The sequence below is a fragment of the Heteronotia binoei genome, chromosome 15 (assembly GCF_032191835.1).
Source record: "Heteronotia binoei isolate CCM8104 ecotype False Entrance Well chromosome 15, APGP_CSIRO_Hbin_v1, whole genome shotgun sequence".
NCBI classification, from domain to species: domain Eukaryota; kingdom Metazoa; phylum Chordata; class Lepidosauria; order Squamata; family Gekkonidae; genus Heteronotia; species Heteronotia binoei.
This window is the reverse complement of record NC_083237.1, coordinates 56,697,177-56,720,072: the sequence shown is the minus strand read 5'-3', so window position 1 is coordinate 56,720,072 and position 22,896 is coordinate 56,697,177. Positions and strand designations below refer to the sequence as shown.

General features: G+C 43.8%; 1 protein-coding gene across 1 annotated transcript; it reads right to left on the bottom strand.

The window, feature by feature from the left end:
* Positions 1–2,056: 2,056 nt before the first annotated feature.
* LOC132584815 (keratin, type I cytoskeletal 10-like) lies at positions 2,057–16,319 on the bottom strand. The gene is made up of 8 exons (XM_060256739.1): positions 15,747–16,319; positions 14,139–14,221; positions 13,818–13,974; positions 9,471–9,632; positions 9,261–9,386; positions 7,378–7,595; positions 4,650–4,717; positions 2,057–2,286 (listed from the first exon to the last, which is right to left on the bottom strand). The coding sequence occupies exons 1-8, from the start codon at positions 16,242–16,244 to the stop codon at positions 2,183–2,185; spliced, it is 1,416 nt and encodes a 471-aa protein (XP_060112722.1). The 5' UTR covers positions 16,245–16,319; the 3' UTR covers positions 2,057–2,182.
* Positions 16,320–22,896: the final 6,577 nt, after the last annotated feature.

Genomic DNA, 22,896 nt, shown 5'->3' with positions numbered 1-22,896 from the left:
AGGAGGGCAGGGGCAAGCTTTATCCAGCCACCTCTCTGAACATCCTCCATGCTCCCAATAGGGGTCAGTCACCAGAGGTCGCCATTTCTTCCAGGTGCATACGTGTGCACAAGCACACACACAAATACAAAAATACCAACCCCCCAAGACATTATAAATGAAAAATTCTCTTAAAATGATCATGAAATTCAATGCAGTGTTAAGCAGATTGGGTACTAACCTGCAGAGGATCATGGCGGAGCTGTAGCTTAGTGGTAGAGCATTTGCTTGGCATGCAGACGGTCCCTGGTTCAATCCTGGCATCCTCCAGTTAAAGGATCTGTCAGTAGGTGATGTATAAGTATGGAAGGCCTGAGACCCTGGAGAGCCATTGCCATTCTGACTAGACAGTACTGACTTTGATGGGCCAAGGGTCTTATTCACTATCAAGCAGCTTCATGTTCAAGTGTTGAGCACCATAGACCAGGACCTCATCAGATGTAGTGACACCTTGTGGAATTCTCTCCCTACCATTATTTTTCTTGAGTCAAGTCTGTTAAGCTTTAGGTATCATGTGAAACCATGTTTATACTCCTAGACAATTTGTTGGGGGGAAATGCTTTTCTTCTTCCCCGACAGTTGTTCATTGCTGTTAGTTTATAATGTTTTCACCGTTTTGGTTTCATGCTGTTCTCTGCTTTTATGCCTTTTTTTAAATCCTTGGTTGGTTATGCTTGAGTTTTATGGTCTTGTAAATCATTGATAGTTATACTAGTATTTTAGTTTGTTTTAAATTACGTAACTGGTTAATCTCTTTGAGAGCAGGAGCTGAGAGTGTAAGAGACGCATGTTTTAAATTATAGGTGGTGTGTGTATGTATATATCAGCTTGTCACAATTAAGCGCCAATTACTGCTCCCCAACACATTACCATGTGCTTTCAGAGACTTCTTTCCTCTTTATTGCCACCACTGATATAAGTATAGAAGTCAGAACTGTTGCATAAAGTGTTAATTCAGTTCCTAATTGGCTTGGAAAGCATTTATGGTGGAGAGTGTGATAGTGATGTTTCGTGTTACAGCTTGATCCTCTTGCTGCCTGTTTGAGCTGCCTGTTTCCATCTTTTACTAAGAAATACAAATTTCGTGAGACCACATGAGGTATCACTAGTAAACAGGGTTGTCAAACTCTAGATGGGGACTGGAAAGCCCCCAAAATTACTACTGATCTCCACACCACAGAGATCAGTTCCCCTGGAGAAAATGGCAAATTGAACAGTGGCATTGTACTTGATCAGGGCCAGTTAGAGGTTATGTTGGACTTTGGGCAGAGAGTACTTGGGGCTCCCTTCCCCTCCTGTCCCCCCACCAGGACCACCTGCTTACACCTGCTTTCCCAACCACACTCACCTACCCTCCATCCTCCTGTGAGTCCTTCTGCCAACCACCTGCATGCCCATTCCTAAATGGCACTGGGAGGAGTGTGCAGCTAGGAGTTCTTTTGCTTTGATCATCCATACCCTCTGCAGTGCTAGGCAGTCCAGGTAGGTAGGACTACAGGAAGTGGACCCCTGGAGTGTTTGCAAATAGATGGGCAAGGGAAGAGCAGGCAGGCAGGTAGGTGGCAGAGGAGGTATAAAGGCAGGGGCCGGTGACTGTGGGCCCTGCTAGAATCCTGGGTCCTAGAAGACACTCCAGCTGAGCTCCATTTAAGCTCCTTCTCTTACCCCAAACTCCCCACTCTGCATCTCTAAATCTCCAGGAATCACTGCAGTCCCAACCCAGAGCTGGCAATCCTAGTGAACATACCCACTTGCCAGTCTGAGGGGTCTTGTGTGAGGAATTTGCCACAGGTTTCTGTTCACCATTCTTCATTTTAATTACTGGCCAAAGGTTTCTCTTGGGGCCAAACATAGTCATAGCAGGTAAGGGATGTATATAATGGCAACTCAGAAATCATCATGGTTGTGTGGGGATGAATGCGCTTGAGCACTTGTAATATGCAAAAAGTAAAAAGGTTTATTGAACTAGTTCAGCTACAAGCAATCAGAATGTCAGAATTAAAAGTAGGAAGAAGAAACAAATGTCTAGAAAAAGGCTTTTAAAAAAGAAATGATTTTCTTGCATAATTCTTGAAGTTGCTAAGAGGTGTTTCTTTGCTGGGATATGTATTAAAAGAAAGAACCTTTTGCACTCTCCTAATGTTCATTTAGTTGGTTTCTCTTCGACTGTTTTGACCTGGGATGAGACGACCCTGCCATCAACCACTTCCTCGACGATTGTCTTAACCATTCTGGTTTTTGTGGACTCTATAATGGGGAGGAAAAGATAGTAGCATAAGATCACTGTTGGTTCTTTCATTAATGTAAACTCCAGCATAAAGGGGACCTAACAAATAATAATAATGACAGATTATAGCTTCAGAACTGGTTTGCTGCCAGTTCTGTATAAAGTTGGGTTGATTTTTTAAAGTACATCACAGGTGTATTGGAGATGGAACCAGACCTTTCCCCCTTTGCTTTTGCTCCTGAAACTGTTACTCTGCACCCAGTTTTCTCTATTATTAAAAAGAACCCTCAGCAGCAGAGATCCTGGTTTAAATTCCTGCATGGTGTGACACTCAAACTACACATTATGATTTCTAATGCTTAGCATTTGGGTTCCTCTCACCTGACTTTGGCTGAAACTGTCACACTTCAGATGCAAGGAATTTCTTTTCCGGGGTGCACTGAGCTCCAGTTTGTACCGAAACCATGAGACAGCGTGAGCGGGGTCTTTAGTCTTCCGCCCAATCCAAAGTGGCTTGAAGGTACACTTTGCCACACTGGAGAGCTGCACATGAATGCCATCAGTATATGTGCAGCCTTCCAATGACCCCCAAGCCATTTCAGTTCAGGAAAATTGCATGCGGGGGGAGTCTGAAGCCCCCTCCCCCATACCATGGCCCTGATGAAATTAAGGCCCTACATGCTTGGCACAACTCACAGTGGTGTTGAGCAGGCAAAATGGAGTAAGGGAAAACCATATATGTTGCCCTGAGCTAACTGGAAGAAGGGTGAGATTTTAAAAATGCAGATACAATGCAGTCCTAACAGACTTGGAAGGGTGGAACTCTGTTTAGAATTGTGTTATAAATAAATTGATGAAGTTGCTAATGAGAAACAGTTTCGGGAAGAAAAGCGTGGGTTCATCCTGCCACCCCTGTTGTTTTGGGTATTGTCAAGGCCTGGGTTGGATCTTGCCACACCATGAGGAGTCGTGCCCTATTAGCCGATTTAAGTCTCAGCTGATTTATGTCAACCCGTAGGGTTTTCAAGGCAAGAGCCAAACAGCGGTGTCTTGTCCTTTTTGCCTGGTGTCATGTCTTACATTTTAAGCACCACTTGAAACATTTGTACACTCCTAGATAATTTGTTGGGAAAAATGCAATGTTATGGATGAAATGAAACTGAAATCAGCCAGGGCTTTTTTGGTAGAAAAAGCCCAGCAGGAACTCATTTGCATATTAGGCCACGCCACCTAATGTCACCCCATTGCTTCACACAGGGCTTCTTTGTAGAAACAGCCCAGCAGGAACTCTTATGCATATTAGGCCACACCCCCTCATGCCAAGCCAGCCAGAACTCCGTTCCTGTGCGATCCTGCTCAAAACAAAGCCCTGAAATTAGCTAACATTTTTACCATGTCACTTTAAAAAACCCAGGCAATTTAAAGTTAGCAAAAATCATATTCCTCCAGTGATTTAAAAGTTGGACATGTGGTACAAATAGACAGCTAAAATGCTTGAGTTGTGAAGAATGAGTGGATGGTGAAACTCAAGGCTCATCTCTTAGAGAACCCTAAAATAGTTTTAAAGAATTTCATTTTCACCAGCACATCTTGGAAATAATAGTTTAGTGAAAGTAGGTTTCTATACATAGAGCCAAACTAGACATTATGGCTCCAACCTGCAGCTACTGATACCATTTTAGAGAAGATTCTGGCCATTAAAAAAAAATGCTATGAGGGCCTGATCAACAAACCTATGATGCAGGGGGACCAGGGGGGGTTGTGCCCCTGCATGCCTTTTCGAGTGCTGAAACAGCCCCCCAAGGTTGTTTCAGTACTTGAAAAGGTGTATATGTGGGAGATCCTCTGGTCCCCCCGTGCTGTATGCCCAGGGTCAGCCCTGCCACTAGGCAAACTAGGCAATTGCCTAGGGTGCCTGCCTTATGGGACACCAAATTGGGTACCCCCATGTGACTTGGTGATGTTATCAGTGTGTGGGGGGGAACCAGAAGCTGACCTTGCCTAGTGTGCCAGGAAGTCTAGGGCCGGCCCTGTGTGTGCCTTGTTGCATTTTTTTTAAATGCCCAGAATCTTCTCTAAAGTGGTGTCAGTGGCCATGGGTTCAAACCTTTGCCCACTGTAACATCTAGTCTGGCCCACTGAGTTGGAGGAAAAATTGCACCAAAAAGGGAAAATAGGAAAGTACCATGCTGCACCCAGGACTATGAGTGGCAGGGTGTGCATTAGAGGGAAATGGACAAAAGCAGCAGTCTGCAGGCTAGACACTGTGGTGTGTGTGCCTGTGCTTCACTGAGCAGGGAGGTGATATGGGTGGATGTTGAGTTTCAACAGTGATATGAAGCAATCTGCCGAAATGTTCTCTGTAGATAGTATATACAATTACCTTTGCCAGAGCCTCCCGAAACCGTAGAACCATAGCTTACAGATCCGGAACCGACTGATCCAAAAGTACTGTTAGAAAAAAAAATACCACTCAGATAGTTTCAAAATAGGTAGTGCTATCCTTTGTTTTTAAGAAAGCAATTGTAGAATGAGTATATTGATGCAATTTGATAATGAGATTTGCGTCTGATTGCTCCTGATATCCATATGTTGATTTGAAATCCTTCTCAGAGTCTGTCTATATGCTAATCTGAAGGTCTGCACAGAGACCAATCTGTACATGCTATGAATATGCATAGTGCTTTGTGTAGACCATACTTTGGGTGGCAGGTTAGTAGGTGCAGTCATTATCTCCCCTTAGTGTGTTGCTTCTCTACCAATGTAAGAAGTTTGAAAGGAGCTGATCTAAAATCCTGGATCTTGCAGATATGTAGAGTTGTTCCCACCTTTGCAGAGTAACTAAATGAAGAGTGTATTCCCATATGAATGAATGAATGAACGAACAAACAAACAAATGAACGAACAAATGAACAAACAAACGAATATGGATGTGGATTTTGCCTTGAGATCTAGCAAGCTCCATAATTTGTTTTGAGACATAGATCTGACTATTGGGTGACATCTGTGTGATGTTAATGCATCTCATCAACTGTGCAAAGCCACTGAGAGATCATCCAGAGATCTGGGCTGAATTTATATCAATATGCAGATGACACTCAGCTCTTTCTCATGCTAGGAGCAGATCCCCGAGGGGGGCGGACTGTGGAAACTGAACAGATGCCTTGAGGGCTAACAAGTTGAAATTTAATCCCAAAAAATGGAGGTGCTACTGGTGTGGGGAGGTCTGACCCAGGAAATGGGTCATCCCCAGTTCTGGATGGAGTTGCACTCCCCCTAAAAGCAGATTTATAGATTGGGGGTGTTCCTGGACCAGAGACTCCTTTCACCAACTTTGGGTGGTGAGACAGCTGCGACCCTTCCTGGGCAGAAAAGATCTTCCACTATGGTGCATGGCCTGTTAACCTCTAGATTCAAATACTGCAATGCACATCACATGGGGCCGCTGAGTGTCCGGAAGCTACAGTTGGTACAGAGTTCTGCAGCCAGTGTTGACTGGAGTGGGTTGCAGAGACCATATCCCTCCAGTCTTTCCCCATCTACTCTGATTCCAATTTGCTTCTAGGCTCAATTGAATGTGCTGGTACTGACCTTTAAAGCTCTATACAGTTTAGGCCAACATTCTTGAAGAACCAACTCCTCCCATATTAACCTACCGGTACACTCTGGTCATGTTTGGAGGCCCTGCTTCCTTTTCCTTTTGTACCCTTAGAATAGCTTCCCAATCCCCAGGTCCCAGCGGGGGATCCCCTGGTTTTACAGGCTTCCCCCCTCCCCCAGCCAGCTGGCCGGCGGGGGAAGCTCCACCCCCACAGCCATTATGCACCTCCAGGAACGATTCCCATAGGGAATGATGGGGAATTGATCCGCGGGTGTCAGGGGCTCTAGGAAGGCTGTTTTTTGAGGTAGAGGTGCCAAATTTTCAGTATAGCATCTAGTGCCTCTCCCCAAAATACCTCCTAAGTTTCAAAAGGATTGGACCAGCGGATCCAATTCTATGAGCCCCAAAAGAAGGTGCCCCTATCCTTCATTATTTTCTATGGAAGGAAGGCATTCTAAAAGGTGTGCTGTCCCTTTAAATGTGATGGCCAGAACTCCCTTGGAGTTCAATTATGCTTGTCACACCCTTGCTCCTGGCTCCGCCCCAATGTTTCCTGGCTCCACCCCAAAGTCTCCTGGCTCCACCCCCAAAGTCCCCAGATATTTCTTGAATTGGACTTGGCAACCGTACCTTAGAAGCTTATTGATTCACAAACCTTGAGAACTAAAAGGACTGAGACAAATTTGGAATTGCTAGAGTGATCTTAGAATCCTGATAATTGAACAGAAGAGTCAGGGTTTCTGGAGTATGGGAAGATGATTGGTTGAGTAAAGGTTTAATATAGTAATCCTAACCCCTCATAACCTCAAAAAATATGCATTCCTGCAGAGTATGAAAGGATATCAATCAAGGCCACAAGGGCAGACTCTATCAGTGTAGGGTCAGGAAGCCCTGCTTCAGTTGTCCCCATTATCTGAAGTAGGGTTGCCAGATCCAACTCAAAAAATATCTGGGGACTTTGAGGCTGGAGCCAGGAGACTTGGGGGGTGGAGCCAGAAGCAAGGATGTGACAAGCCTGGTTGACCTCTGAAGGGAGTTCCGGCCATCACATTTAAAGGGACCACACACCTTTTAAATGCCTTCCCTCCATTTGGAAATAATGAAGGACGGGGCACTATTTATGTATTTTTAATTTAATTTAATTATTTTATAATTTAACTGTGTCTTTAATTACTCAAATGTTTTAATTTTTAAAATGTTTGCCACCTTGTGGACCCTGATCAGGTGGAAAGGCAGTATAAAAATATTTCTAGGGTTGCTGGTTTAGAGGGGCCACTTTTTGCTTTGTGCTTTATTTGTACTTCTATAGAAAGGGGTCACAAGTAGTATGACTTAATGCCTGGCACAGTGGCTTTAGTTAAGCAGAAACAGAAATCTGTGTTATAATTTTTCTTGCAGCTGATGAGAGATATGTTGCGCAGACATCTCCTTTGTTGCAAGCAAATGTTATGTCCCTGGAGGAATCTGTCCCTGGAGGATTCCTCAGCTGGGTGTGAAATCTGTTCCTTACCTTGCTTCTCCATCCAGTAGGCGGCGGTAGGTTTCAATTTCCCTCTCCAGACGTGTTTTGATTCCTAGAAGCTGCTGATATTCTACATTCTGGTTCTCCATTTCAGACCGGAGCTGCAGTAGCTGTTCCTCTAAGCTGCTGATCTGAGCCTGTATTTGGGCAAGCTGATCGCAGTAATTCCGTTCTGTTTCTGCCAGAGAGCCTTCAAGAGATTGTTTCTATCATGTAACAGTTGGGAGGAGAGAAAAGGAAAGGATCCCACACCAGTTAGTGACTACAGAAGAGGCATTTCTGCAAAAAATTTAAATAAAAATAAAAATCTTAATTTAAATGAATGGTATGAAATCTTTCCATTTTAAAGCTTTCATTGCACATTTCAATTTTATTAAAAGTTATAGTTTGCCTTTTAAGTTTCCCTTTTTGCTTTCTTCCCTTCTGCTTTTTTCCTCTATTATTAACTCTGTTTTCCTCTCCCATCCCTCTTTGGGCCATGACAATTTATTTTACGTGATCATTACTATGAGCTGATACTGCTGACTTGATGCTAATGTTTTAATGTGTCTCCTACACAATTTGAGATAATGACAGTGTTCCCTCTAAACTGAGTTAGTGTGAGCTAGCTTGCAGTTTTTTAACCTCCAGTTTATGCATTTTTGTCTTAGCTCAAGAAAGACGGCCCAGAGCAACAAATTTATACAGTGGCCAAATTGCTCGCTCACAACTTTTCCAGTAGCTCACAAAGTAGAAGTTTTGCTCACAAGACTCCACAGCTTAGAGGGAGCATTGGAAGATGGTGTATCATCTCCTGAAAAGACTTGCAACTGTAGATTATTGCAAAAGCAATCATATTGCCAACCCATCATATACTGGATTATTTGTCAAATAATCTATCATGCCAAATAAGTTATCCAATCGGAAATTGATGTGTGATTAGCCTCCCCCATCTAAAATAACACGTTGCTAGATCCCTTACACTAGCATAATTTTCACAGTTTTTTTTGCCGTTTGGAATAACTCAAGCTGTTTTATCATGATTTTTTTCTAATTGTAGCTGAGCACTTCATTGGAGCTTTGAGAATTTCAGATTGACGCTAAGAAGATCTGTGGGCAAAGGAAATTTTTTTTTTATATCTTGATGAGTTGCCGATGTTGTATCACAAGAAAATTTGACACCACTTACTCCATAGGTGAACATCTTGGCGTCAGTAAGGTCCATTTGTGTATGATCAGTTTTGGTTAAACTAATGGAGTGCTCATTTTGAATTATATGACTGAGGAAGGCCGGGTGCCCAAATGGGTTTGGTATTGTTCTTGCATATAGAAACAATATGTACTTTTAAACCTGTATTTATGCAAATGGACATTTGTCTTTATATTGGGATTAGGTACTCATATGCTGAATTACAGGATTGTTGTTTTTAAATGATTTTCTAGCACTTCAGAATGTTTGATTAAATTATATACAATATTTTGTACGTTTGCATTATGTGCATAGTTAAATTTCACTTTTTTTCTTTGTTCCAACCATTTTGGTTACCTTTTGGCTAAGTGTGCCACTATACAGTTGGTGTAGTGGCTAAGTGCACTCTTATCTGGGAGAACTGGGTTTGATTCCCCCACTCCTCCACTTGCAGCTGCCTTGGGTCAGCCATAGTTCTCACCGAGCTGTCCTTGAGAGGGCAGCTTCTGTGAGAGCTCTCTCAGCCCCACCTACCTCACAGAGTGTCTGTTATGGGGAAGGAAGGTAAAGGAGATTGTAAGTCACTCTGAGACTCTGAGATTCAGAGTGAAGGGTGGGGTATAACTCCAATATCTTCTTCTTTCTAGCACAAGGTTGTGCTTTTCTCCCCTTGTTTTGGTTGTATTCTTCATGCTAGACCTACCATGGCAAGTTGGGCCTGCAGTTCCAGTTCCAGCGCCTGCAGAGTCCGCTTCAGATCAGTGATTTCACTCTTGCTTGAGCTTAGTTGATCCACATTGGCAGATATTTCTTGCCTCAGAGCTCCAACCTGAGAGGAGTACAGAAGAAGTATTTTAGTGGGTTAGTTAACTGGAACATTTCCTGTGTGTTTTGAGTTCAGATAGTTCCTCACCTGTTTGTTGAACTGTTCTTCTGCCTCCCTACGATTTTTGTCTGCCAGTGCCTCATACTGGGATCTCATGTCGTTCAGTAGTTTAGTCAGGTCAACTCCTGGTGCAGCATCCATTTCAACATTGACATCGCCACTAGCTATTCCTCGGAAGCTCTTCAGTTCCTGCACAAAAAGAAGCCAAATAGATCTTCAGCATGACTGTTACAGGCTACTGTAGTACTTGACCATCCATTAAATCACAAACCACCCAGAACAGGGAATCTTCCATCTGCAAATCCCATTGGGATAGATCCGGTGACTTTCTCTGGCTAAATGAAGAGTCTAGTGAAAGAAAATTACTCACTTATCAGAAGAGATATGTTGTGTTAGGCCCTACTTGCTTTTTGGCTGACAAAAGTGGGAGGAGGTTTTTCTTTCAACCACCATAAAGGTTTTTCTTTCAACCACCATTGATTATGGGACCAGCATGAATAAAAGCTATGCAGGATAGTGTCTGTAGTGAGGAGGCGAATTGGTGAGATTAATAGGAATAACTGGTAGGACCTAACTCTTGGATCCCTTTGTTGAGCCTGTGAGCACCTCTGGAATTTTGAGAGGGTATGGTGAGTGTCAACCCAAAATGGCTTCCACAGGAGGCAGAGTCAAACCCAAAATGGCTTCTGCAGGAGGTGGAGTCTAATGGTATACATCCCCCCTTCTACTTGGGAAGAAGGAAAAACTGAAGGGGAATGAAAGCACACACTTATGGTAAACCTGTCATTTGAATGAGGGCAGCAAATAACAAGCCCTGGCTTACATGCTCTGCCCACTTTCTGAAAAGTTCAGTGAGCACCTAGCAAAGAACCAAGATGTCCCATCAGCCCTGTAGCCAGGATTTGAAGAATTGGGGGGGGGGGCTGATTTTTTTCAGGGGGCACATAGTGGCCCCAACCTCCATGGCCTTCTCTCCTACCACCGCTGAGGAGGAAAGCTGCCAGCTCACTGCCATACAGCCTCCCCCCTCTCCACAGCTGCCCCAAGGTGATCCCTTTCCACCCCTCTTCCAGCAGCTCTGGTGGGGAGCCACTCAGAGGTTTAGATACATGCCGCACGGTCTCCTGCTTTTACTGCAGCATGATCCAGCTAGGCAAACCCGGCGGGACAAAGGGGGGGGGGGATGGAAGGCGCCACCAAGTCGCAACTGACTTCTGGGGCTACAAGACCTCCAATTCGGATTTCTTCCTGTCAGAGGGCGAACCAAGGCTGCCCAGGCGCAGCTTCCACCCTCACTCGGGTAGCCAGCGAGACCAAGCCAGAAAACCCCTGCAGGCGAACATCATTTCTCCACTGATCCCCATCCCCGGACTGCAGCCGGGACCTCCACTTGTGTGCGCCAGCCTACCCTACCCTGCCCTGCCCTGTCTGCAATGGAGCCATCCACCCCCTTCCCCCTCCATCCCACTTGAGGGCCAGAACAGCCTCTTCTTGCAGGCGCCCTCTAGCCCAACATCAGCCCAATGTGGAGCTTAACTTTCAGTCCTGGGCGCTGAAAGTGCCCCATTGTTTCTGCTTGCTGAGGGGTCAGAGATTTGAACATATGAAGCTGCCTTATACTGAATCAGACCCTTAGTCCATCAAAGTCTGTATTGTCTACTCAGACTGGCAGTGGCTCTCCAGGGTCTCAAGCTGAGGTTTTTCACGCCTATTTGCCTGGATCCTTTTTTTAGTGGAGATGCCAGGGATTGAACCTGGGACCTTCTGCTTCCCAAGCAGATGCTCTGCCACTGAGCCACCGTCCCTCCCCAAAGAACATATGAAGCTGCCTTATACTGAATCAGACCTTTGGTCCATCAAAGTCAGTATTGTCTTCTTAGACTGGCAGCGGCTCTCCAGGGTCTCAAGCTGAGGCTTTTCACATCTATTTGCCTGGACCCTTTTTTGGAGATGCCAGGGATTGAACCTGGGACCTTCTGTTTCCCAAGCAGATGCTCTACCACTGAGCCACCGTCCCTCCCCAATTTCTTCCAGCCCCTAAGGAAGAAGAAGCAACTCGGAGCTTAACTTTCAGTCCTGGGCACTGAAAGTGCCCCGTTGTTTCTGCTTGCTGTGGGGTCAGAGAATTCTTCCGGCCCCTAAGCAAGCAGAAGCAACTGTGTATGATGACGGAAGAATGGAGAAGGATGCAGCCAAGACTCTGGAGGCTGGTTAGGGGTCCCAAGTCAGGGGCCCCTGCCTTTCAGTCAGGGGGCTGTGCCCCTACAGGCCCCCTTGTAGATACGGGCCTGGGTGCCATGTTGGTGTCATCTTGAGGTAGCCTGATCTAACCCATTGGATCAGATCCATTGAAAGGAATGCAACCTGTGTAAGAGTGCATATGTTTTGTAATTCTGATTTTTAAAGGTTTTTTTTATTTTAAAGCAGCACAGGAATTGGGCATACAGTTATTCACACTGAATCTTTTTGTGAAAGCTTGGCTAAAAAGGCTGTAAAATAAATGGTTGAACTACATTTTGGTTTCCTCTATTATAAAACTGATGTGGTATATTTTAGAAGAGAGGATTAATTCATCAGTGCTGTGTGCTAACTGTATACATACACAGTCATACAGCGCTCAACTGTTCCTTGTGTGCAATATTTTTGCATTTGACAGAGATCTGCCTTCTCTCTCAAGTTGTGAGAAGTTGAATGGGTGAGGGTGTATGAGAAAGAGGGATTTTCTGGACAATAGCAGCTCAACTCCACTTGTCTAAATTTAAGAATTGTAGATTAGCTGTATGAGGTAGGGTTGCCAATCCCCAGGTGGGGGCAGGGGATCCCCCGGTTTGGAGACCCTCCCCCCCGCTTTAGGATCGTCAGAAAGCGGGGGGAGGGGAGGGAAATGTCTGCTGGGAATTCTGTTATTCCATATGGAGATTTATTCCCATAGAAAATCATGAATAATTGATCCGCGGATATCTGGGGCTCTGGGGGGAATGTTTTTTGGGGTAGAGGCACCAAATTTTCAGTATAGCATCTAGTACCTCTCCCCAAAATATCCCCCAAGTTTCAAAAAGATTGGACCAGGGGGTCCAATTCTATGAGCCCCAAAAGAAGGTGCCCCTATCCTTCATTATTTCCTATGGAAGGAAGGAATTGAGAAGATGTGCCATCCCTTTAAATGTGATGGCCAGAACTCCCTTTGGAGTTCAATTATGCTTGTCACAGCCTTGATCTTGGCTCCCCTAAGGTCTCCTGGCTCCACCCCCAAAGTCTCCTGGCTCCACCCCCAAAGTCCCCAGATATTTATTGAATTGGACTTGTCAACCCTAGTATGAGGAAGAGGAATTCATATTCTGTATCAGTATCTCTGTGTTCTCTCATTTGCTCACCAGATGGCAGACACACATGATGTTATGGTATTTTCTTTTGACATTGTAAAATAAGATTCTGAAAAGTGGTGAAATTGAAACTCTTAAAAAAGTCTAAATAGAATATTTCTATAGTTGTAAATATAGGTTGAATTAAGTAGCATGTTTAAATTATTTTAAATAATTTTAGAATAAGACTTTATTTGAAATAGGGTAATTAAATCTTTTTTTGTGATCATATCATTTATTTATTTGGAAAATTTATATGCCACCTCTCCAGAGACCTACGGATTTTTTTCTTACTCTTTTATTAAGAGAAATTTTATGTTAGGAGAAATAAAAGAAATGAGACTATTTTCCCCAACTACTTGGTAATCTTTTCTCAGCACAAGTTTATCTTCTACTGCTTTTGAGCAGCAAAATATTTATGCAGCATTTTGCAACTTCCTGGTAATACGGTGCAGTTTCTTTTTAAACTACTTGAGAGGTTCTGTTCAGTGTTTTTATTTTTTTATGTTTATGTTTAAATTTTAAATGTTTAAATTTTTTTAAATAAGTGAGCTTTACTAATGCATCCTCCTTTAGAAATAAGTGCCAGAAAAGCTACTACAGAATAAAGGATTACCGCAGGCAAATTAGAGACTTTAGCAGTGTGGACAAGTGATGGAGAAAAGAGCAGGGCTTATGGGAGAAATCCTTGCTGTGATAATAAGAATATTTTGCAAGTAAACACGTGTCTCTTGTTCAGCTCAGTGCTTGGAGGGAGGGTGTGTGCCTCTGTATTGATCCCACTAGTGCCAGGAGCCAACAAAGGATTGCTTCTTTTTTGTTTCAGAGCATTTCCCTGTCACTAGTGGAATGCCTTTGTGGGATCTCAGTGTATGATTTGCCACCATCTGTCTTCCTCTTTGCTCTGCTCTGCCCTGCGTCAAGTGAGTGATGAGAACTTGTCTTTTTTGTTAGGTTGGGCAAGAATATCTTTCTAAAGAGTAGCAAAGCAGTTTTAAAACAGTTTTCCTACCTCTTCATGGTTCTTCTTGAGGTAGGCGAGCTCCTCATTCAGGCTTTCAATCTGCATCTCTAGGTCAGACCTATTCATGGTCAAGTCATCCAGGACTCTCCGTAAGCCATTGATGTCACTCTCCACACTCTGATGTAGGAACAATTCATTTTCATACCTTTAAAGTGAATGCAGGAATTATAATGGCAGAATAGATTGCAAATCACATGCATTTAAAATCAAGGGGCATTGTAAGGTTTATGCTTCTTGCCAAGTTGGAGGAGGAGAGTTGAATGAGCACATACCTCATTTCCTCTCCCTTGCCAGGAATGTGGTACTTACTTAAGTTTGAAATCATCAGCAGCCAGGCGAGCGTTGTCGACTTGCAAGACAATCCTGGCATTCTCAATAGTAGCAGCAGCTATCTGTAAGTCAAACATATAAAATATAGTTGCAGTAATTCCTAACCATAGTATTATTATCCCCATCAATGTGTATTCATTCAGATTTTTTTATTTCTTTGTAGCATTATATATATATGTATGTCATTTTTAACACCAGTGTCTTATATAGCTTCCCCATACCCGCAACATTTGGCACTCTGGACATTTTATACCAAATTAGAACATATACTTTAAAAGCTACTGTTAGACTTGAGAACTTGGGAGGAGTAAGAGACTGGTTTCACTGACTTCGTTGGGCAGAGACTGAGAATGGAGTAGCTCTGCATAGGATTTCGCAGTTAAATTTGCTAGAAGTCTTGGTGATGTAGCTATTGAAACAGAGGTAGCTATTTGGAAGGAAATCTACCACAACGAAGACCAGAAAACACCCCTTGGTTGAGATTCCGGAAGATAATGTTGAAGGGTTGTGCTGTTCAAATCCTTCATTTCTTACCTTTCCTTCTTACAGTACAACCAGTCCAACTATATCTAGATCTGACAGCCCTATTAAGAAATATCCATTATAGCCCAGATTTTATGGTTCTACAGACTATATATTGTATTAAGAATTTACTGGATCTGCTTGGGGAGGGGTCATGGCTCAGTGGCAGAGCATCCGCTTGGGATTCAGAAAGTCTCAGATTCAGTTTCCAGCATCTCCATGTAAAAAGACCAGGCAGTAGGTGATGTGAAAGACCTGGCCCTGAGACTCTGGGGAGCTACTGCCAGTCTGAATATATTATACTGACCTTAATGGACCAGTGGTCTGATTCAGTATGTCAGCTTCATGTGTGTGTGCTTATATTGAATAGAATGCCACAATTTGCATGCAGAAGACCACACTTGGGTCCAGTGAAAAGGAACACAAATGGCAGAGCTGAGATCTTTGACCTTGGAGACCTGCTGCCAGTTATGGGCAGTTTGAACTAGTGGTCTGACTCTGTAAGCTGCATATGTGAAAAAGCAGATCTGTCTCTTAGCAGAAAAATTGCAGCTATCTGTCAATGATCTGGGTTAAAGAATACGCCCTTGCCACTTTGTATTGGTCAAAATGATTTTGAAGAAATGTAACCTTCAAACGTGGAATGGATTGTAACTGCTAAAATCTTATGCTTTAATGCGGATTTGCTGCCTCTCATTAGAAAGGATGTATGATTATCAGTTATTTAGGTAATTGCTTTACAGATGTAATTACACATTGTGAGTGTGAGCAGCAAAGCTTGTATAGAGATGGACAATTTCTTTTATTCAGATCCAACAACTGTCATTAAAGAAAGCTTAATTTTCAAATGCCCCAAGGGGAGTCTGCCTTGGCAGTGAGAAGTGTTACTCCTATTACTTCTGAGAGTAATGGTTACCTGGAGCTGTGAAAAGCTTACCAACTATCCAGTAAAGCAGAATAAAGTATAACTTAATTATGAAACTGTATAGGTGCTCTGTTATACATCATCATGACATCAGAAATCAAATTCAGGATATTCTGCAAAACAATATTTAGGTTACTTACTTGATTCCGAAGATCTTCAATAATTCTGAAATATTTGCTGTAATCTCTATCAGTGTCAGGAGTGCTGTACTTTGCATACCATTCCTTGATTTTTAGTTCAAGTTCTGCATTTGCCTCTTCAAGAGCATGCACTTTGCCCAAGTAATTGGCAAGGCGGTCGTTGAGATTCTGCATAGTTTGCTTCTCATCACCAGTGAGGAGTCCACCATCTCCCCCTCCAAAGCCACCACCAAAGCCACCAGCAAAGCTGCTACCCAGACCCGCACCAAGGCCACCTCCATATCCTCCGCCAACGCCACCTCCGTATCCTCCACCAACGCTACCTCCGTATCCTCCGCCAACGCCACCTCCATATCCTCCACCATAACCTCCAACAAAGCTGGAGCCACCACTGAACCCTACACCACTAGATAATCTGACAGATCCTCCACCACCACCTCCAAGACTGTATGAAGACAGCTGTCGGGGAGCGCCAGATGTGAGGACAGAGAGAGCCATGGCGTTGGAGCTAGAAGTGTGGTTTGTCCTATCCCAGCAAGGCAAGCTGATTAGAAAGAGTGCATCGACTAGGTGGGCTTTCAGTGTTTATATACAGTTAACAGGGTGTATCATTTCCGCCCCATCAGAGCAATATGTATCTTTTGCCAAGTCAATGCGTTACTATCTGTAATGAGATAATTATTTTGTCTAATTAAAAGCTGACGTTACAAAGCGCAGTTCTGCAGAAGTATGTATCTTTGGGCTATTTGTTATGCCCCAAATCTGGATGGAAGTGTGGAGCAGAGCCAAATATGTTTTGCTTTCCCTTTTATCTTTAAAATTTTGATGAGCAAACTGTTTTTTTCCCTTTCCCTCTCCTTTCTTTTAACTTTGGTTATAGTACATTCTTTTCAACATTTCAACCCTCCAGGCATAACCCTTGCAGTTGAAGCAGGAAGCCAAGCTTTTAGTGACATGTATGAACAGCACATGCTCTATAATCTTAAATGTGGGGGGTATTTTTTATTTTTTTGATCTAGTGGGAAAAGAGATCTCAAATCCTCTGTCATTGTTTGGCTCAAAGCTGCAATTTGACTGATTTATTAATTACTTCTTGAATGATTAATAAACATATTTGATGTTAAGACTGAATTTTTTATTTGATGTTCAGCCTGCCTTTGCAAGCCCAGGGAGGCGAGAAGAAGTGGGAGTTGGAATTAGCAAATCAAAGAATTCCTTTTTAAATGGCAATTCAGAAGCAGACAAGTCAATTCATATTTATTAGTAGTGGTAAAACTTGATGATATGTGTATATTAAGCATATCTTTACAATTAATGATTTAGCAGAATTTTACTGCAGATATTAATAGGCAAAACCAAAGCATGTGTATTCTGCTGCATCTTCTTTATTTCTCCCTGCTCTTCCTTTCAGAATGTTAGATCTTCATTTAAGGATTCTCAGTGAGAACTAATTTGTACTCCTAGTTAATTTTGCCCCCCCCCCCCCCCCGCCCCTGCCTCATGTGGCTTACAAAGCATTTGTAATAGAGCTGAACCTGGGTTCAGTGCTTGTTTTGCATGTCTTTGACTGCTGTGTGATTTTACTACTTTTCACCTTTTCCCAACAATACACAGCAAAATGGGTGTGAATGATAAATACTAAGGACCATAGCCCTGAGCCCTTTTCCAGTGGAATAGTGTTAACCAGATGACTGATGTAGGTTGGTGGAAACTGGCTTTAAAAATGCCTTGTGCTGAATTTAATATAATACATTGTGCTGAAAGTAATATAATATCTAATATAAACTCTGTAATATAGTATGTGGGGGCTGAGCCTCTCCTGGGTCTGCTTCCTAGGTTGCATTTGCACAATATACAGCTGGTGAGGAAGAAAAAGCGCAAAATATAATCAATTAAAAAAAAAGGGTGGGAGGTGGGGAAAGAACCTCACATATTTGACCAAAGTGTGAAAGGATTCCACTCATGATGCGTGTCTGCTGTATTCTTCATTCCAAACATTATTTTGCAATGTAGCAAGTCAGAAGACTGGGCCTTTATGATAGATGGGCAGAAATCCTGCCCCTTTCTATTAGTCACCAATCCTGTTTACAGCTGTTGGGGGGATTGCATATGCATGTTTGCAGCAAAGCAGTCAGCAATGAATCAGGGCCAATGCATAGAAGAGAAAGCTAGATGGAAGAGAGGAATGAGAGGGAGAAAGCTGTTTTACTGTCAGCTCAGATCATTTTCATTTCCAGAGTGTTAGTTGGGAGTAGGGTTGCCAATCCCCAGGTGGGGGCAGGGGACCCCCCGGTTTGGAAGCCCTCCCCCCGCTTCAGGGTCGTCAGAAAGCGGGGGGAGGGGAGGGAAATGTCTACTGGCAACTCCCTAGGGAGATTTATTCCCATAGAAAATCATGGAGAATTGATCTGCGGGTATCTGGGGCTCTGGGGGGACTGTGTTTTGGGGTAGAGAACCAAATTTTCAGTATAGCATCTAGTGCCTCTCCCCAAAATACCCCCCAAGTTTCAAAAAGATTGGACCAGGGGGTCCAATTATATGAGCCCCAAAAGAAGGTGCCCCTATCCTTCATTATTTCCTATGGAAGGAAGGAATTGAAAAGGTGTGCTGTCCCTTTAAATTTGATGGCCAGAACTCCCTTTGGAGTTCAATGATGCTTGTCACAGCCTTGATCTTGGCTCCACCCCTAATGTCTCCTGACTCCACCCCCAAAGTCCCCAGATATTTCTTGGATTGGACTTGGCAACCCTAGTTGGGAGAGAACCACTCCTAGAGCCCATTCTGAGTACAGCAAATGCTTGTAGTGTTGCTAGCTCTTAGGCTGGAAATATCTGGAGATTTTTGGGGTGGAGCCTGGTGAGGGTGGGATGAGGGGACCACAGCATGCTGCAATGCCATAGAGTCCACCCTTCAAAGCAGCCATTTTCTCCAGGGGAACTGATCTCTGAAGTCTGGAGATCAGTTGTAAAAGTGGGGGATTTCCAGGCCCCACCTGGAGGTTAGCAACCCTGGAGAAGGTTTGTGTTTATGGTAGGGTTGCCAAGTCCAATTCAAGAAATATCTGGGGACTTTGGGGGTGAAGCCAGGAGACTTTGGGGGTGGAGCCAGGAGACATTAGGGGTGGAGCCAAGATCAAGGCTGTGACAAGCATAATTGAACTCCAAAGGGAGTTCTGGCCATCACATTTAAAGGGACGGCACATCTTTTCAATGCCTTCCTTCCATAGGAAATCATGAATGATAGGGGCACTTTTTGGGGGGCTCATAGAATTGGACCCCTTGGTCCAATCTTTTTGAAACTTGGAGGGTATTTTGGGGAGAGGCACTAGATGCTGTACTGAAAATTTGGTGCCTCTACCCCAAAAAACAGCCCCCCCCAGAGCCCCAGATACCCGCGGATCAATTCTACATGATTTTCTATGGGAATAAATCTCCTTAGGGAATAATAGAGTTCTCAGCAGACATTTCCCTCCCCTCCCCCCGCTTTCTGACGACCCTGAAGCGGGGGGAGGGCCTCCAAACCGGGGGATCCCCTGCCCTCACCTGGGGATTGGCAACCCTAGTTTATGGTGGGGTAGGCTGATAATCCTTTCTTAGGAGGCTTTGGAAGTCTCAGTCTGTCTTTTATGATAAAGCAGGCTAGCATGCCAAATACTTGAAGAGAATGATATCTCCCACTGGTTACTGAGGAAAACTGACTAATGGTTGTTGTTTTAGGAGTTCACATTTACACACTGAGAGAATCCTGAGCTTGAAAAAAGGTCAGAAATAAAAGCTTGGCAGTTTTTCATTTACTTAAAATATTTATTAGCCTCCATTCTTTTTATGGAGCTCAAGGCAGCTTACAGTATTTAAAAATATAATTAAAAACATAAAGCTAAAATTAGAAAAATCACAATTTAGGACTGATTTAGTTAAATGCAGTTGTAAATAAACCAATCTTCAGCTGCATACTAAAGATCAAAAGTAAAGGGGCGAGACTCACCTCCCTGGGGAGGTTGTTCCATAATTGTCACCGAAAAGGCCCTTTCTAAAGTGCCCATCAAACAAGCATCACTGATTGTTAAAAGAGGCAGGAGGGCCTCTCCCTGTGATCTTAATACCCAGGAAAGAACATATAGGAGAAGAAAGATACCTTGTTTTCAAGCCATGTAGGGCTTTAAAGGTCAAAACCAACACCTTGAATTGGGCTTTGAAGTGGAATTGGGTTCTGGAATGGATTGGTAGCCAGTCTAATTGCTCTGGAGTGGATTGGTAGCCAGTCTAATTGCTGTAATATTGGGGCCACGTGGCCCTGATAGCTGGTCCTAATCAACAGTCCAGCCACAATGTTCTGCATTAGCTACAGCTTCTGAACACTCTTCAAGGGTAGCCCCAAGCAGAGTACATTGCAGTAGTCCAGTCAAGATGTAACTGAGGCATGGATCACTGTGGCTAGATCTGACCGAACCAGGAACGGATGCAGCTAATGCACCAGTCAAAACTGGGCAAAAGCACTGAGCCACAGCAGATACCTGGTTTTCTAAGGTGCCCATGGTATCCAGCAGCATTTCCAAGTTGTGAACATGGCTTTTCAAGGGGACTGCAATTGCATCCAAACAAGAGAAATCTAATAAATTCCTGGTCTGACTTTCTACTAACCCAGAGAACTTCTGTTTTGTCAGGACTAAGTTTCAGCCTGTTCACCCTCATCCAGCCCATTACTGATTCCAAACACTGGCTCAGAACAACAGTGGCATCCTTGGAATTAGGTGAAAAAGAAAGGTGAGGGATGTCATCAAAATATTGGTGACACTGCAGCCCAAACCTCCTGATGACCTCTCCCAGTGGCTTCATGTAGGTATTAAATAGCATGGAACCCTGTAAAACCCCACAAATCAACAGCCATGGGGCAGAGCAGGAATTCCCCTGTGTGACCTTTGAGACTGCTCCCCTTCAAGATAGGACTCAAACCACCATAACACTGTGCCCCCCCCCCCATTCCTAGTGCTGAGAAGCCATTCAGTAGGATACTGTGGTCAATAATATGAAAGGCAGCTGAGAGATCCAGCAGAACTATTAGGATCACATTCTTTCTTCTCAATAGTGGTCACCAACCAAGGTGACCAAAGCAGCTTCTCCTCCAAACTCTAGCCTCAGACCAGACTGGCATGGGTCCAGAAAATCTGACCTGAGGAGAAACCATGTGCTCAATGCTGGCATTAAAAAGCAAAGCAAAAAACATTATTAGGATAAAAGACTAAATATGTAGGAGCCAGTCATCTGTCAGACTGGAATACAAATCTCAGTTTGATCTGTCTGGGATTCCCACCCCTGAAATGAGAACAAGCATATTATTTGGTGTAAAAGAGGATAGATGCAATCTTTTTTGGTTCCTCCTCTCTTAAAGAACAATGGTGATGGAGTCATCTTTGTTCACCTTGTGCATTTCTTCACACCCAGTGAGACCATTATTACTGGTGACAGCATTTGAAGATCCCTTGGGCAAATCTCCCTCCCTCTTTCAGTGGGCTCATCTTGCTCCCCTTGCTGTTTCCCACTTGCTTGCCCTTTCCCTTCGTGCAAGTGATAAGCAGCTACCTGCTCATTCACTTGCTTGCTGTCTCTTTTGCTGTGGTCCGTTCCTTTCATTTAGTTGCATGCTGTGATCATTTTCCAGTTCAGGCAACTGCAGAGCATGGCATCCCTTTATTCTGAAGCCTGAAAAGCATTGTGCTTTGCAACAGGCCAGTAGTTTGACTGATTTGTCAAGGCTGCACATGTTGATTTGGCATAGCATCACAAAGCATTCTGTAGTCATTTGAGCTGTGGCATGCTGAGTTACGATCTGTGCTGGTAAAGGAAGGTTTGGATCTCTGGTTTATCATGAATACTTTACTTGGAAAACAGATGGTTTGCTCTGCTTGGATTCATCCTATATGCCCTTCTTGTTTTATGTGCTAAGGAAAACAAGCAAGCCAAAGCTTGTTTCGTGATTTATGTGTTGTGTTTCTTTTTTGTACAAGCATGTGGGTGATAAGGGCTGTGGATTGGCGACTTTACCTACTTTTTGTTACGGTGGCATTCTACATAGTCTTTTGAGCTTCAGTCATGCAAAAGTTTGCAGCACTTTATTTAATAGATGTTTTACATTTTAAGAATGCTTTAATTGTATATTGGAACTTTTAGTAACATTTTTCCCAGCTTCAGTATGGTTATGCAAACCACCCATAATTGATATAATCCAGGGAGGTTGTTGGAAAGGGAAGGAAAGAAGTAAGGGGTTGGCTATAGCTAATGTAGATCAGCAGAGTGAACAGCTTTGATGGGAGAGGCTCTGTGCATCAAAGAGGAGTCATGGTTGTAGTGAGAGAGGGGCCTGTGCCTCTGTGAGTATCTTTTCAGTGGCTTCACTTGCCACACTGAACTGATCCCATTTTCCCCAGGTTTCAGTGTAGGCAAGAGCTGGCAGATGTGTTCTACACTGCATTGACTGGGCAAGTTTAGTGCAGATCAAAAACTGGCACTGACTGCTCTGTACTGAGAGCCAGTTTGGTGTAATGGTTAAGTGTGCGGACTCTAATCTGGGAGAACCAGGTTTGATTCCTCGCTCCTCCCCAAACGTACCTGCTGAGTGGGTCAATCACAGTCCTGAAAGAGCTGCTTTCTCAAGAGCAGACCTGGAGAGAGCTCTCTCAGTCCCACCAACTCGCAGGGTGTCTGTTGTGGGGAGGGGAATTCCTAACTCAGGGGTTCCCCACATTGTTAGCCTGCAGGAACCTTTGTTAATCTGACAGAGCATAGTAGGTGCAGCCACAAAATTGCTGCCGCAGGAGGCGGAGGTAGCCATAAAACGTTTGCTTCAGCTTACCTTCATTTACACAGTGAAGATCCTTGTGTAGTGGGGGCAGCTACTGCCAAGGCAATGTTTTTAAAAATCTGCACAGTCAATCAACCTCAAGTGGCCCATCAGAAGCCTTGCTAGGCAAAAGCCTCTACTGTCTTCTCCCACTTTCTAAAAACACTAGGTGGGCACCAAGAAAGGTATTGGTGGGCATCATGGTGTCTGCGGACACCACATTGGGGACCTCTGCCCTAACTGAAGTGTGTGTGTTAGGATTATAGATGGAATGCTGCAGCAGCACAGCACTTCCTAGGATCGGGTGTTAGGG